This window comes from Chrysochloris asiatica, unplaced genomic scaffold, assembly GCF_000296735.1.
Source record: "Chrysochloris asiatica unplaced genomic scaffold, ChrAsi1.0 scaffold00011, whole genome shotgun sequence".
NCBI classification, from domain to species: Eukaryota; Metazoa; Chordata; class Mammalia; order Afrosoricida; family Chrysochloridae; genus Chrysochloris; species Chrysochloris asiatica.
In genome coordinates this window covers 17,049,399-17,064,453 of record NW_006408529.1, presented here as the reverse complement: position 1 = coordinate 17,064,453, position 15,055 = coordinate 17,049,399, and the positions used below count along the sequence as shown (strand labels likewise).

General features: G+C 35.8%; 1 protein-coding gene across 7 annotated transcripts in view; it reads left to right on the top strand.

Moving 5' to 3' along the window:
- Positions 1 to 15,055, top strand: part of SORBS2 (sorbin and SH3 domain containing 2) — a 121,565-nt gene that overhangs the window by 70,883 nt on the left and 35,627 nt on the right. For 5 of the 7 annotated variants that reach the window (XM_006834448.1, XM_006834449.1, XM_006834447.1 and 2 more), the window contains 4 exons: positions 2,935 to 2,984; positions 5,574 to 5,761; positions 13,510 to 13,598; positions 14,990 to 15,036. In XM_006834448.1, the coding sequence (XP_006834511.1) occupies positions 2,935 to 2,984; positions 5,574 to 5,761; positions 13,510 to 13,598; positions 14,990 to 15,036 (374 nt within the window). Of the gene's footprint in view, positions 1 to 2,934; positions 2,985 to 5,573; positions 5,762 to 8,566; positions 10,148 to 13,509; positions 13,599 to 14,989; positions 15,037 to 15,055 lie in introns of all 7 variants that reach the window. The other 2 variants (XM_006834446.1, XM_006834445.1) reach the window with 1 other exon arrangement.

Genomic DNA, 15,055 nt, shown 5'->3' with positions numbered 1-15,055 from the left:
GGAACTGCCAGAGGTTCAAGCCAGATTCAGACAAGAGTGTGACATATGCTGACATCATATGTATCTTGACTAAAAAGCAGAGAATATCAGAAAGATGTTTACCTGTGCTTTATTGACTATATAAAGGTTTTTGACAGTGTGGATCATAACAAGCTATGGACAACATTTCAGAGAAGGAATAATCCAGAACACTTAATTGTGCTCATGGGGAACCTAGGTTGTACATAGACCAAAAAGCAGTCATTTGAACAGAACAAGGGGACACTGAATGGTTTAAAGTCAGGAAAGGTGGGCTCGAGGGTTGTATTCTTTCACCATACTTATTCAATATGTATGCTGAGCAAATTATCTGAGAAGCTGAATCAGAGGGGACTCATTAACAACCTGAGATACGCAGATAATACAGCCTTCCTTGTTAAAAGTGAAGAGGACTTAAAATACTTACTGATGAAGATCAAAGAACACAGCCTTCAGTATGACTTGTGCCTCAATATAAAGAAATCAAAAATCCTCACCACTGGATCAATAAGTAACATTATGGTAAATGGAGAAAAGATTGAAGTTATCAGAAACTCCATTTTGCTTGGATCCACTATCAACACTCATGGAAACAGCTGTTAAGAAATCAAACGATGTTTTTCATTATGAAAATCTGCTGCACAAGACCTCTTTAAAGTGTTCAAGAGCAAAGATGTCAGTTTAAGAACTAAGGTGTGCCTGACCCAAACCATGGTATTTTCAATAGCCTCATATGCATATGAAAGTTGGACAATGAATAAAGAAGACCATAGAAGAATCGATGCATTTGAATTATGGTGTGGGGGGAGAATATTAAAAGTACCACGGACTTGTGGAAGTACAAACAAATCTGTATTGTAAGAAGTAGATCTAGAATACTTCTTAGAAATCAGGATGACAAGACTTTATCTATCATACTTTGGACATATTATCAGAAGTGAACAGTCCCTAGAGAAGGAGATCATGCTTGGTAAAGTGGAGGATCAGTGAAAAAGAAGAAGACCCGAATGAGATGGATTGGCACAGTAGCAACAGGAATGGGCTCAATCTTAACAACTATTATAAGGATGGTGAGGATGGGGGTAGTGTTTCATTCTGTTGTGTATAAGCTTGTTGTGAGTTGGGACCAACTCGATGGCACCTACTAACAACAACAACAGAACATATACAATACTTGGTATACAGTTCCCTACACATTCTAGACATCATCCCACAACTACCTTCATCTTGCAATCATCTCAAATATCCTCTCTTGCCTTGCAGATATTTCAGCAACTACCCCAGTAGATGGAGTCCTGGTATGGCTCTTTAGGATAAAACACTAGACCACAAGGTTGGTTTGAACCACAGGGTCAGCAGTTCAAACTCACCAGCTACTCCTCGGAAACCCTATGCAACATCGACAGCATTTAGCAACACAAACAAGAGCCCCAGTATTTCGGACTCCTGGTGTAGCACTGCAGAATAATGCACTGGACCACAAGGTCAACTGTTCAACCTCGCCAGGTGCTCCTCAGAAACCATTTAGAGGGTCCTAAGAGTTGGAACTAACTCAACGGCACTTAACAACAACACCCCAATAGATGGTTATAGAAGATGAAAAAAAATCATATCTATAATTTCTACTTAATATTTATTTCAATGTGATGTTCAGAATGAAGAGCTTGAAAACAGTCAGCATTTGGAATCACTTATCAAGTCGTTTTATCTGTTTTGTTTGTTCCTACAACCATGGACAACTGAGAGATTATCTGAGAACAATGTTAAGAGTCCACTTGTAAAAAAAATAAAAGAAGTTGTATGTTGGTTGATTACATGATTTATTTTAAACTAACCCTTAATTTAAAATACATAAATCTATAATCAGTACTTATTGAAGTTCCCATGTAGTTTAGTTCAATTTCAGAAGAAACTCTGTGGGTTCTTGTAAAATTAAAATGGCATGTCTGTGTAGACCGTTGAAAGATGTCTCAAGGTCTGCTGAAGCATTATGCTTTAAATATAATACCTGATAACAACAACAGCAAAATAATTTTTTAAGCTTTGTTTTATGAAGACTTAATAATGACTACAAATATTTTTTAAATACTTGACTTTCTTTCCTTCATGTAGGAGTTCTACTTATAGTCAGTAGGCAAAATTCTATAGTTAATATTGTAGCATATTTTTCTCTGTTTATTCAGTATTCCTGAGGAAATAGAATTGGATATCCTCTCTCTCCTTAATGTAATGTTTGGGTTTTGGATCATTTGAGTTACACAGAAAACTATAATGCACTACCAGGAGGCTTCAAAAATTCATGGGAAAATTCTGTTATTTATTAATTCCATTTTTCCACACAGTTTTTGAAGATCCCTCATATACTGAAGAGAAAGTATATAGGAAGAAAGGATGCATCTGACTGCATTAGCACTATCAGGCCTACTGAATATAAGTAAAATTCACACTTGTTTTAAAACAGTACAGAGGATTTTTTGTTCTTTCAGAGTCAGTTTAATAGCAATATTGAATAATACAAACTTCCATCCATATCATGTCATTATCAACAACAAATACCTATATTGTTGTTGATGTTGTGTCTTTCTCCCACAGAATAGTCAGTACTGTCAAGTTGGTACCAACTCATAGCAACCCTGTGTAGGGTTTCCGAAGAGCGGCTGGTGGGTTTGAACCACTGACCTTGTGGTTTGTAGTCCAGTGCTGATCTTACAGCAGCACACCAGGATTCCAAATACTTTTATAGTACCTTTATAATATTAATGAATTAATTAATAATGAAAATGAATCTTGATGAGTTATTTTCACTCTCTCAATTTTTTCAATGTCATTTTTAGGAGACTTAATTGAATATCCACATACAAAATAAAATTTTTCCATAATAAAAATCTCCATGGAACTCTTTTTCTCTCTTAACAGGCCTCCTTGTATCAGTCCTCCATAGACAGAAGCCTGGAGAGACCCATGAGGTAAGAATTTAATCACATTAAGCAAGTAGGAATAGCCTATTTTCTGATTTATTTTTCATAGTCCTACTTATTTAATGCATTGATAATGAAGGTTGTCACTCATTTTAAGCACTCATACTTCATTAAGCCATATTAATTATGTTTCTTCATCATTTTACATAATCAGATTATATTTGTTATATAAAATACAATAAAGTTATAAATAAAATAAAGTTTTATAATGTTATAAAAACTAAGTGAAATAGTTCTGGGTTTCTTGACAACTGAGAAATTCTTCCCTACTCTTTCCTTTCTTTCTCAAATTTCTTTTCTTTCAATGGGGATTAAGAACATATAATTCTCAAAGTTATTAAATAGCATTTATGGTAATGCTTGAAAAATGTATAGATCACAAATATGCTATACATATTTGTTAAAAAAAATATTCTCACCACAAAAAGCTGGGATGTTGTTGCTACCAATGAATAAAAGCTTATTACACACCAGCTATTCTATATGCATAAACATATGCAATCCTTAAGAAAACACTGAAATAAGTACTTTGGCACTGTAGAATAAGCACAAGACTGCAAGATTTGTTTAAACTGCAAGGTCCATGGTTCGAACCTACCAGCCACTCCTTGGAAACTCTGTGTAAGAGTTCGAACCTACTTGATGGCACTTAGCAACAACCTCTACCTTATCTATGAGAAAAATGTTATTGTGGTTGTTAATTGTCATCAATTTGACTTCAACTAATGGCAACTTTATGTTTAACAAAACAAAATGCTGCCCACTTCTGTAGCAAAGATAACTAAATAGCTTGCCCAATGTTATACAGTGGTGAGTTATAGAGACAAAGTAGGACTTGAACCAAGATAGATTGTAAGCACTAGGCTTAATTAAGAGTCTGCCCAAGGTAAGGGCTGTTAATATGCTGGAAATATTACTCATTTAAAATTTTTGCAGAAATTGAGAAGCAGCTTAATAGCAATACTGAAAAATACAAACTTCCGTGGAACCATATCATCAACAACAAATATGAGACAGCTTCAGTTGGTAGAAAAAGTCCATTCTCTTTCATTGCCATTTTTCTATAAACTTTTTTCAAGGCCTCTCATATTTATCTAATGTTAATTTTCCCTTCCAAATAAGATTTATATCAACATCAGAAGGGAAATTGGTAAATTGGAAACTGTAAGTTGGACTTATGAATGCCATTTAGTTACATTCATATCGCTTAAGAAGGAGCTTGCCCTATCCCTCCTTTAATATCTTTTTCATCTATCTATGCAGTGAAAATGTTTATATGTTAGACTTTTCATCTGACCTGAGGATTGATGTATAGATAGACACACAGAACCTCACATAACAGGACTGTGACAGAGAAAACAGATCTAGGAGCATATTGAACATCATGCTTTGAAGAGTGTAGACAGATTCTGAGGTCTGGCTCTACCTCTAATTTTTCAGGCATGTGAGTTCAGTTCACCACTCTGTACAACAATGATAACAGTGCATATCTCGTGAGTTTGCCAATTGGGCTAAATAAGACAATAATGTAAACCCATTACTTGGACCATATGAGCTGACTTCGTTGCTACTGCAACAAACATAATTTTTCTTGTGAAGACATAATTTTATCTAGTGATTTGGCAGACTGCATCCTGTGATTTATTCACTAGTGTTTCTCTTTAAAAGATACTAAACCCAAACCCAGAACCATGATTAAAAACTTCCTGCATTTACAGTTTCCCTGCTATGTAAATGAATGAGTGGAATCTTAAGTCGTTTATTTGCTTACCTGATGTTTGGTCATTCCTGATTTAAATAGAAAACTTCAGAATTTGGGAGTAAAGTTTTTCAAAGCTAGGGTACTCAGGAAAAACCACAGGAAAAACCTTGAGGTAAGAGACATTGGTCTCATCAGATTTTTTGCATTCCCTATGGAAATATTCATGTTGCTGCAACTCTCCCTTGTTGAGAGAATATATGATCCATAATACATATGTTAATGCTGAACTGTCGATCACAGTATGTTCCACTAAGAAGAATTTTGACTGTAAAAGAGTATACAGAAATAGTACTTACTGTGAAGGAATTGTTGTTATGTGCCGTGGAGTCGGTTCCGACTCATAGTGACCCTGTATAAGGTTTCCGAGGCTGTAAATCTTTACAGGATCAGAAAGCCTCATATTTCTCCTGCAGAACAGCTGGTAGTTTCAAACTGCTGACCCTGAGGTTAGCAGCCTGATTCGTAACCACTACGCTACCAAATAGATTCCTTAAAATGCAGTTTGGAAGCTAAGAGTTATACTACTGACATTAAAACATTCCACTTGTCTTCCTGGTTCACATGGTAAAGCCAAAGCAAGTCCATTCCAAGCACTACAGAGTAGAAGAACTGTGCTTTGTAGGTTTTCTTGGCTGCAATCTTTACAGAAGCAGATCCCAGACTTTCACGGCTCAATGTTGCTGGGTGGGTTCAAACTGCCAATCTCTAGGTCAGTAGTTGAGCACAAACCATTTGCACCACCAAAGGAGTGTTCACATAATCAACCCTCCCTCCCCACCAACATCAATCAAACTGGTGCAAATTCTTTCTTTCAGTTCTGCAAGTATGTCCAGTGACTTTAGGAAAAGGAGGAAGAGCGAGCCTGCAGTAGGGCAGCCAAGTGGTTTGGGAGATCACAATTCAAGCAGGATCAGCCCAGGCCGAGTGGACCTCCCTGGCTCAAGTGCCACCCTTTCAAAATCTTTCATTAGTTCTTCTCCTTCTTCCCCATCAAGAGCAAAAGGTGAGTAACAATTACTTGACACTCAAACTATTTAGTAATTGTAAGTTTTAACCTGGAGTACCATATGAGAGCTGGTCTAGGGAGAATGATATGTGTTAATATTTAAATGCAGTGTCTTGGATAAAATGTAGTTTCAGAAAAATATACTTCTTCCTATTCAGTCTTAAATCAAGCTGGAAAGCAATTTGGACTGTGAAAAGGGCTTTCTGATTGGCATCTCTTCGTGTTTCTTTCCCAAATGTATAATTTGATTTTCTTTAAACAAATTCATAGTCAAAGCATCAAATAATGTATTGTCAGTCTACTTAAAAGATTACATTTACAAACATCTACATAGTGTTAAAGTTTTCTAATGTTATTACAAATAGAAAAAGCTAGTTGTAATAAGGAGCTCTGGTAGCATAGTGGTTACAAATCAGGCTGCTAACCTCAAGGTCGGCAGTTTGAAACTACCAGCCATTCTGCAGGAGAAAAATGAGGCTTTCTGCTCCCATAGAGATTTATAGCCTCGGAAACCCATGCGGGTCACAATGAGTCGAAACCAACTCCACGGTAGTTAACAACAAAGTATAAATTAATTTTTTAAAGTTACTTAAATTTAGATGCACATTTATCTAACCTAGTAAAGCTATTTCTTGAAATGTTTGCTCTATAATTTTTGTCAACATCTATATATATATATGTCAAAAAGTCTTGCTACTAGGGTTTCAGTTCATACATGTGCAAGTTTATTCCAAACAAAATGTGTTTAAACGCATCTCTGTATTCAGTGAATGATTACAGACAAGCTCTCTCAGTAATAATAGACTTGTCTTTGTCTCATTAGGATGCCTTAAAATAAAGGAAACTTTTTTGTGGGGAATAAAATTATTTTGAGGTCAGAACCAATAGCAAGTTTTTTACAAAACTCAAGTGGACATCTTTCCGAACTATTGAAGCTTTACTTGTTGCTGTTCCACATAATACAACAGTTTTTTTAGATAGATCAGATATTTTCAGGAAGGTCATGAGACCTCAAAGATTAATTCAGGGAAGAGAAGTCAGTTCAGAAGATTATAGCATCTGATTTGGGGGATTCCCAAGGGACAATCTTGATCAATTTTCTTCAAAGGACACAAGATGATCACAGGGACTTATTACAAAGAATTTTTTTAAGAAAGCTGAAAACTTTATTGGTAAGAAAAAGACAGGAAAGTTGAGCCAAGGAATTTGTGTCTCTACAACAATGTACCTCCTCATTCGTCCACGGTAGCTAGGTCTGTCCTATGAGAATTTTATTGGAAAACCTTACCCTAGTCACCTTATAGCCCTGACCTTATCCCTTCAGACTTCTTTGTTGTTCCAAAAACTCAAAAAAAATACTTAAAAGAAACATCATTGGAGTGCTTCGAGGATGCCCAAACTGCCATTTTGACATGCTGTGACTCAAAAAGCCCAGAATTCTTTGGGAAAGGATTAGAGAGATGAAACACTGACTTTTTGAAGTGTACAGACCTAACTAGAGGCTGTGTTGAGAAACAGTAGCTCTATATTTTGGTATTTGTGTTTAATAACGTTTTCTAGGGTTTTGTAACAATACTTTTTGGCTTACCCTTTTACAGTGAAGCATCCGTATTTTTTCACATAATAGAGTGTGCAATTCACAACTCTACTCATTGGTAAAAATCATCATCTTAAGATAAAAAATAGAGCATCAAATGGTCTTTTTAAAATTAAAAAGGATTTCATTTAGTATGGTTATTTTTAGTGTAAGGATTATTATATTAACTTCCTATCCCAAATACTTTAATATCCATTTAATGTACTCATAGGCTTCTGAAGAATTTGGGGAAGATTTTAAAGGCATGAAGTTTCAATAGAGATCTTTTCCTCCAATCAGATTTTATTTCTAAAAAGAAAACATCCCAGAAGATGAAGTAATTTGGCCTCTTACTATTAGTGTTAATTTTGTAGAGCAAAAGAAAATATCATTTCCATTGATATTCCAAGTTAAGATCAAACTTAGCTCTCTATTATCAAATTACAAAAATTAAAATGGAGGGGGGAAAAAGAACACAAAGAAAGCAAGATGCATTTACTTATGACAAAAGTTTTATGTTATACCCAGCTATTATTATAAAACTGAAGACAAAACAATTATAGCTGAAAATTAGTTTGCTTTTAAGATGCCCTACTAATTCTTTTATTGGAAATACCTGAACAGCAATAATCCATAGCTTCATAATTTTGCAATTTTATTAAATATTTGGAAAGCACTTTGTATTATAGATTTCTCTATCCAACACCCATGAAAAAATATTTGATACAGCTATGCAATTATTAATTAAATGCCAAATGTATAATGTACTCTTTATCTATGATTATTAATTGAATCAGACACAAAGTTTAACTCTAATAAACTGATCAAGACTGTGAGACATTAATCATTAAACATTAATGTTACTACTAAATCATACTATTATTCACTCAAAAATAATATTATGTACTTGGTATATGTTATTTGCCAACAGATGCATATCAACCATGCTAAAATAGAAAAATATACTAGCTACACTAATTGTTATACATGGTTTTATTAACTATCTGCAAAGCTACATTCATTTAGAAATTAATATCTTGCTTTTTAGAATTATACACTTTTTTCTATATAGCCGAAGTCACCTGTGTAACAATCGGTGTCTAGAATAACCTGCACTAACGGTTTTCTCTTTCCTGTGCTGTCTGATGCTTACTGACATGCTCTTGGTGAACCTTTTAACTTCTTAAAATGTCTCTCTTCTACCACGCTGCTCTCTGGATTAAAAGGTGGGGATGATAGCAAAATGTGTCCATCCCTTTGCAGTTATTCAGGGCTCAACGGCAACCCCTCAAGTGAGTTAGATTACTGTAGCACGTATAGACAGCATTTGGATGTCCCACGGGACTCGCCAAGGGCTATTACTTTCAAGAATGGCTGGCAAATGGCTCGGCAAAATGCAGAGATCTGGAGCAGCACTGAAGAAACGGTTTCCCCCAAAATCAAATCTCGTAGTTGCGATGATCTCCTAAACGATGAGTGTGATAGCTTTCCTGACCCGAAAATGAAATCGGAAAGCATGGGCTCTCTGTTATGTGAGGAGGACCCCAAAGACAGCTGTCCCCTTCCGTGGGCGTCCCCATACATCCAAGAGAGCCGCAGCAGTGGCAGATCCCGGATTAGACACAGGTCAGCCCACGATGCTCCCGGGTTCCTGAAAATGTACAAGAAAATGCACCGCATTAACCGCAAAGACTTGATGAATTCAGAGGTGATCTGCTCAGTAAAGTCGAGAATTATGCAGTATGAAAATGAGCAGCAACACAGGGGCCTATTGCATGGGTGGAGCCAGTCCTCCACTGAGGAGGTGCCCAGGGACATGGTGCCCACCCGCATTTCTGAGTTTGAGAAGTTGATTCAAAAGTCAAAATCAATGCCAAATTTGGGAGATGAAATGTTGTCTCCTGTGACCCTAGAGCCACCACAAAATGGTCTGTGTCCCCAAAGGCGATTTTCCATTGAATCTTTGCTGGAGGAAGAAAATCAGAGTCGACATCCTTCTCAGGTACAAAGAAGCTACAAACCTAAAACTCTGGTGCCCATTCATATTGAAGTCACCAGCGATGAGCAACCAAGAACTCATGTGGAGTTTTCTGATAGTGACCAAGATGGAGTTGTGTCTGACCACAGTGACTTCATTCATGTAGAGGGATCATCCTTCTGCAGTGAAAGTGACTTTGATCACTTTTCTTTCACATCGTCTGAAAGTTTTTATGGATCCAGCCACCATCACCACCACCACCACCACCACCACCATCACCGGCACCTCATCAGTTCCTGCAAAGGCCGGTGTCCTGCCTCTTACACTCGATTCACCACAATGTTAAAACATGAACGAGCAAAGCAGGAAAATGTTGATGAGCCCAGGAGACAAGAAATGGACCCTGGCCTTTCTAAACTTGCATTTCTAGTCAGTCCTGTGCCTTTCCGGAGGAAAAAAAATCCAACTCCCAAAAAACAGACGGAAAAGTCAAAATGTAAAGCATCTGTTATTGAGGCTCTGGATTCTGCCCTTAAAGACATTTGTGACCAAATTAAAGCTGAAAAGAGGAGGGGAAGTTTGCCAGACAACAGTATATTGCATCGTCTTATTAGTGAACTGCTGCCAGATGTTCCTGAAAGGAATTCATCACTTAATGCTCTTAAAAGGAGCCCCATGCACCAGCCTTTACACCCACTGCCTCAAGATGGTGCTATCCATTGTCCATTGTACCAGAATGATTGTGGGAGAATGCCTCACAGTGCCTCTTTCCAAGATGTGGACTCAACCAACAACAACTACCACCATGACAGTACACTGAATCTCCAAGGTGGACTAACTTTTCTTTCTTTTTCCTTGTGTTTGAAATACTCACCCTCCAGCTCTTTCATTTTCCATTCCTACATCTCATCATTCCAGAGCTGGATGACCACTTGACACCATTATGTGTTGTGAAGCAATTGCTTTGTTGTGCAGATTTATCTTCATGAATAGTTCTAATTTCCTCATATGGTATTTAGACTTCATTTGTGACTTAGTCATCAATTCACAAAATTTTACTTATTCAAAAGGAAAACCATTTGTAAATTAATGTTAGGGTTGAAACAATTGCTTTGCACATCAAGGCAACAAATAAAACAATTTACCAAATTAAAACTTCAGAAATTCTAATTGAATTTCAATATCCTTCTAAGACTAAAAACTTAGTTATTTTTCATTATAACATGATTCAAAATTGGTTATTTAACAGGTATCCTTTTCTTTGACTTTTTTACTAATCTTATATAGTTATTCAATCATAAACAATTCGCTCACATTCTATATAAAAGATAAAAAGACTAAGAAAGCAAACCCAAATACTTAACAAAGCAACTGATGGGTAATTGAAAACAATGGGGTTCATTTAATGACTATCTCCATTTAAAGGACACATTTGGGGTAAAATTTTTGTGAATGTTCCTTTAAGGTATAAATATAAATTTCCTTTTGGCTTCACTCAGTATATTCATATCCCCTTCTTTTCCATCACTGAGTTTATTTATTTTCTGCTTGTGCTAAAACAATTCTGTATCCATATAAGAATTAGATTATTAAGGTTAAATGCGACTTCATCTTTGTTTTCACAGATAGATTATCGCTTTCAATGGAAACACAAGGGCAAATCACAATTCAGATGTAGAAGACATGTTTAAGGCTTTTATAACTAAAAAAAAAAACCATTTTTGATATTTTTATCCAATTCTTTTTTATTAATTATTAAAGTACATCTGTTAGCTATGTGAATTTTAAAAAGCTAGAATAAACATTCCACTCTGAAACTCCCATAGTCAACAGTGTATCTTCTATATATTCACCAGGTACTGCCAAGTGCTTTACATACAATATCAGATTACACTGGCACAAACCAATGTGTATTAACAGTAAGCACTGTCTTACTATTAGGAAACTGAGGCACAGAGGATAAGACATTTGCCGACAGTATCTCATATAGTAAATAATAGAAACAGGATTCAAACCCCTAATAGTTCTGAACTTGTTGTGTAATTATAATCTCAATGGACAAAAAAGGAGTCCTGGTGTGGAGCTGCAGGATAAGCACTAGACCATAAAGTCGGTTTGAACCACAAGGTCGGTGGTTCAAACTCACCAGCCACTCCTCCGAATCCCTATACTGGGTCACTATGAGTCAGAACTGATTCAAAGGCACTTAACAACAACAACACAACAATGGACCAAAAAATAGACATAAAGAGAATTTCATGACCATGTAATATGTTGGACCAATTATAATTTCAGTGATTTACTTTATTAATATCTATCTTTGATTTCATTTAAACTATGCAGCATGCTTCAAAAATAATTCATTAAAATCTTAAAAATAAGTTTCTACAATTTGAATTTTCAGTAACAGAAACATATCAGAATCTATTTTTTAATTAACCTAATTTAAAATTAATTAATTAACCTTTTCCCATTTTTCAGTATCCTAATACTCAATTTCCTAATAGTCAATTACTCATATATCCTAATTTCTCAATGTCATATGCTTATGGAGTTATGTTATTGAAACATGATTTGAGAGGACTTTAAAATGCACTTGAATAGCATTATGATTTTTTTAAAAGCAAAATATATACTTTTCAACTGTGTTTAGCTCAAGTAAAAAATAATTCATATTCCATGGATTTGCAAAGTAATTTAAAATTTATGGTCATTGTTAGAGGCCTCTGTTTATAAAGAAGTATTAAATTACATTGAAAATCTACTGCAAAAAAATTTTCTACTATTCATAAAAATAACTGGTTAAGTTTTACCTGACACTCTTGTGGTTAAGTTTTACCTTCCAACATATAATGACTTTGGAAACTCCAAATCTCAGGTCACAAATGGTTAGGTATTTATTCTCATATGTCCCCAATATCCTACTTGCTGTAAGAAGTCAATTTTTTCTTGTAGTACAAGTAGCCAAAGTCTTTAAATGAGGTTTTCTTTTTATGAATCAACATTTTTCATTGCTCCACAGATTACTTTATTGACTTTATTTTTCAAGCTTTTTTGTTATTCACTATAACTAAAAAAATAATATTCACTATAACTAAATAAATAAAGGAATAAAAGAAATCATTCTAGGTTTGACTTAATGACAGTGGTGAAATTCTATAAGCTATATGACTGGGATTCTTTCAACCTCTTGTGACAGTTCCATATGTAAATCACATAAGTGCATAAATTATAAGATACTGCTAAGAAATACTTGCAGCCATATATTTGCAATGTAATTAATTATATATAATTTGGTTTATGGTGAAAATAACTCAATATTTCATAAACAGTTTAAAAATTGATAGCAGTTATTCTGCTCAGAGACATTGTATTGCTTTGTTTATTGCTTGGAATGCATACTTACTTTCTGATAAGATAGTTTATCAGCTGGATACAAGAACGCCGTAGGTAAGAGTATGCCCGCTTAAATCTCTATGTATGTAAAAACAGATAGAGAAGAGGAAATTGGCATAATTACAGTTTGTCATCATCATATTTTCTTTACTTTTCTCTTTTTCTTTTCCATTACTGCATTTTAAAATTATAGTTCCACGAAATGTTTCCATTTCTATCAGTTGTTGCTATTTTCAAGTTTTCCATTCTCTATTTCACAATTTATCAATCAAAAGATTGGCAGTTCTAATTCAACCAGAGGCACCACAGAAGAAAGACCTGGCAATGAACTTCCAAAAGGTCACAGCCACTGAAAACCCTATGAGGGTTTTGGAAGTAGGAGCAGAGCAGTTCTGCTCTGAAAACTTATGGGCGCATAAGGAGTCAGAATTGACTCAATGGCAACTAGTTTGATTTAGAATAGAAAATAATAAAAAATAATTTGAAAGGAAAAAATGTCTGCAACCATGAATTGACTTCCCTGGGTATTGCAGTATAATTACACCAGATATGCAGTGATTAAAATACCATTATAGTTCTTCTGCAATCTCAGACACTTATCCTTTCTAAACATTCTTGCTTTTGTGTTCCCCTATCATAACCTTATAATTGCCTATGAGGTTTATACTCAGGTGTTCATTTGTGGTGCCTCTCCAGATTTTCAAGGGATAATGGTAGCCACTGGGGGAAATGACTAAATATGTCTATTCATAGTTAAGTGGGTGTTCACTCTGACTTGTCCTGTCCTTCCAACAGACCGTGAGTCCCCTAGAGGTTACCCTTCGACACTGACTGACTTGGGGAGGAGTGCACCAGGGGAAAGAAGAGGAACACCAGAAAAAGAGGCAGTGAGTTCAACGACCCTTGACGTTTTTTAAGCAATATACTTGATAAAGCACTTGCCTTTCAAAGTTACCTTCCAAATCTAGTAAAGAACCTGGACTAAAAACATAAAAAAGATGATCAAGAACCTAACATGTTCTCTGGAGACTGAGAGTAGACCTCAAAAGAGTTTGTACACTTCCCTAACTCTGGTTCTGCCCTTGTTGTGGTCCAGTTTGGGCAAGGTGGCTTCATTGTGTAAGTTAAAGGTATGTTCTGCCTTCAGAGTTGGGCAGGTTAGTAGAGGTTCTAGACCACTGGGCAAGATATCCTCTCTACAGATATCTGGCCCAGTGATCTAGAAGACAGCTCTAGGTCATGAGTGTTGTAAATCAATACAAATTCCATATGATAATATTTTTAACCCACTTTTATCAAAGACAGCCTCCAAAACTCTGCTAACCTGCCCAACTCTGAAGGCACCACTCCTGGGAATCACCTACCAACTGGCTCTTAGTCTGTGGCCTTCAGCCAAGGCCAGAGTTCTGGTACACACAGTCTTAGTGTCACAAGGATCTATGGAAAACTGAACACTGGGCATACACTGTCAGACACAATACAATCACCCCTAAGAAGTCAGGAATGAAGTTCAGTTTGGTATAATTTTCCTAAGGTTCTCCAAAGTCACTAGGAAAGAGAATGGAGGCAGGGGACTACTTTGAAGGGAACAATGGGTGATGTAGTTCCTATAGGGTAGAGACAGTCTATGGGCCCCAATGTTTAAAGATGGGTTCATGTCCCAGCACATCAGTACTGAAAGATGAGCAACTGGTTGATATGAACTAAGGAATTCCTGAGCCCTCCAGGGAATGCAAGATGATCACACCTCCACCTTGTCCAGTAACTAGCCTCCCAGTGATACCTAGACTAATGTTTCTTTGCTAATATTTTAATACGAATTTGTAAGAGGGGTTATAGTCATATTTTTGCCCACTCTATCATGATTGAGAAGGAGGAATAGTGCTAATACATAGAATAACTAACCCTACATAGGGAAAGTCTTTGTTAAAGCCAGAAGTGCACCTAGGAGAGAATCCTCTACAGGTGTTTTGTTCCTTGGTGTGGCATGCATCTACCTTAGTTGCTAAAGTGAAATATGATATTCAATAGCTGTGGTGAATAGATCCTCCCAGATGTTCTATTTCTATCCCTATAATAGCTTAAATAGCTAAATGCAGAATGAATGGATGTATTTGTAAATTGCAGATAGGATTTACATTATGTATGTTTAATCATTACCTGAGGTTTTAATTATCTTTAATTTTTGTGAAATGGGTTTGTTTTGTTTTTTTTGTAGGAGATCTAAATTTTGCTTGTTTTAAGATCAGTAATAATTGTTTACCTTCTTTTTCAGAAACTTCCTGCAAAAGCTGTTTATGATTTTAAGGCTCAGACATCTAAGTAAGTAAAATATGTTTTC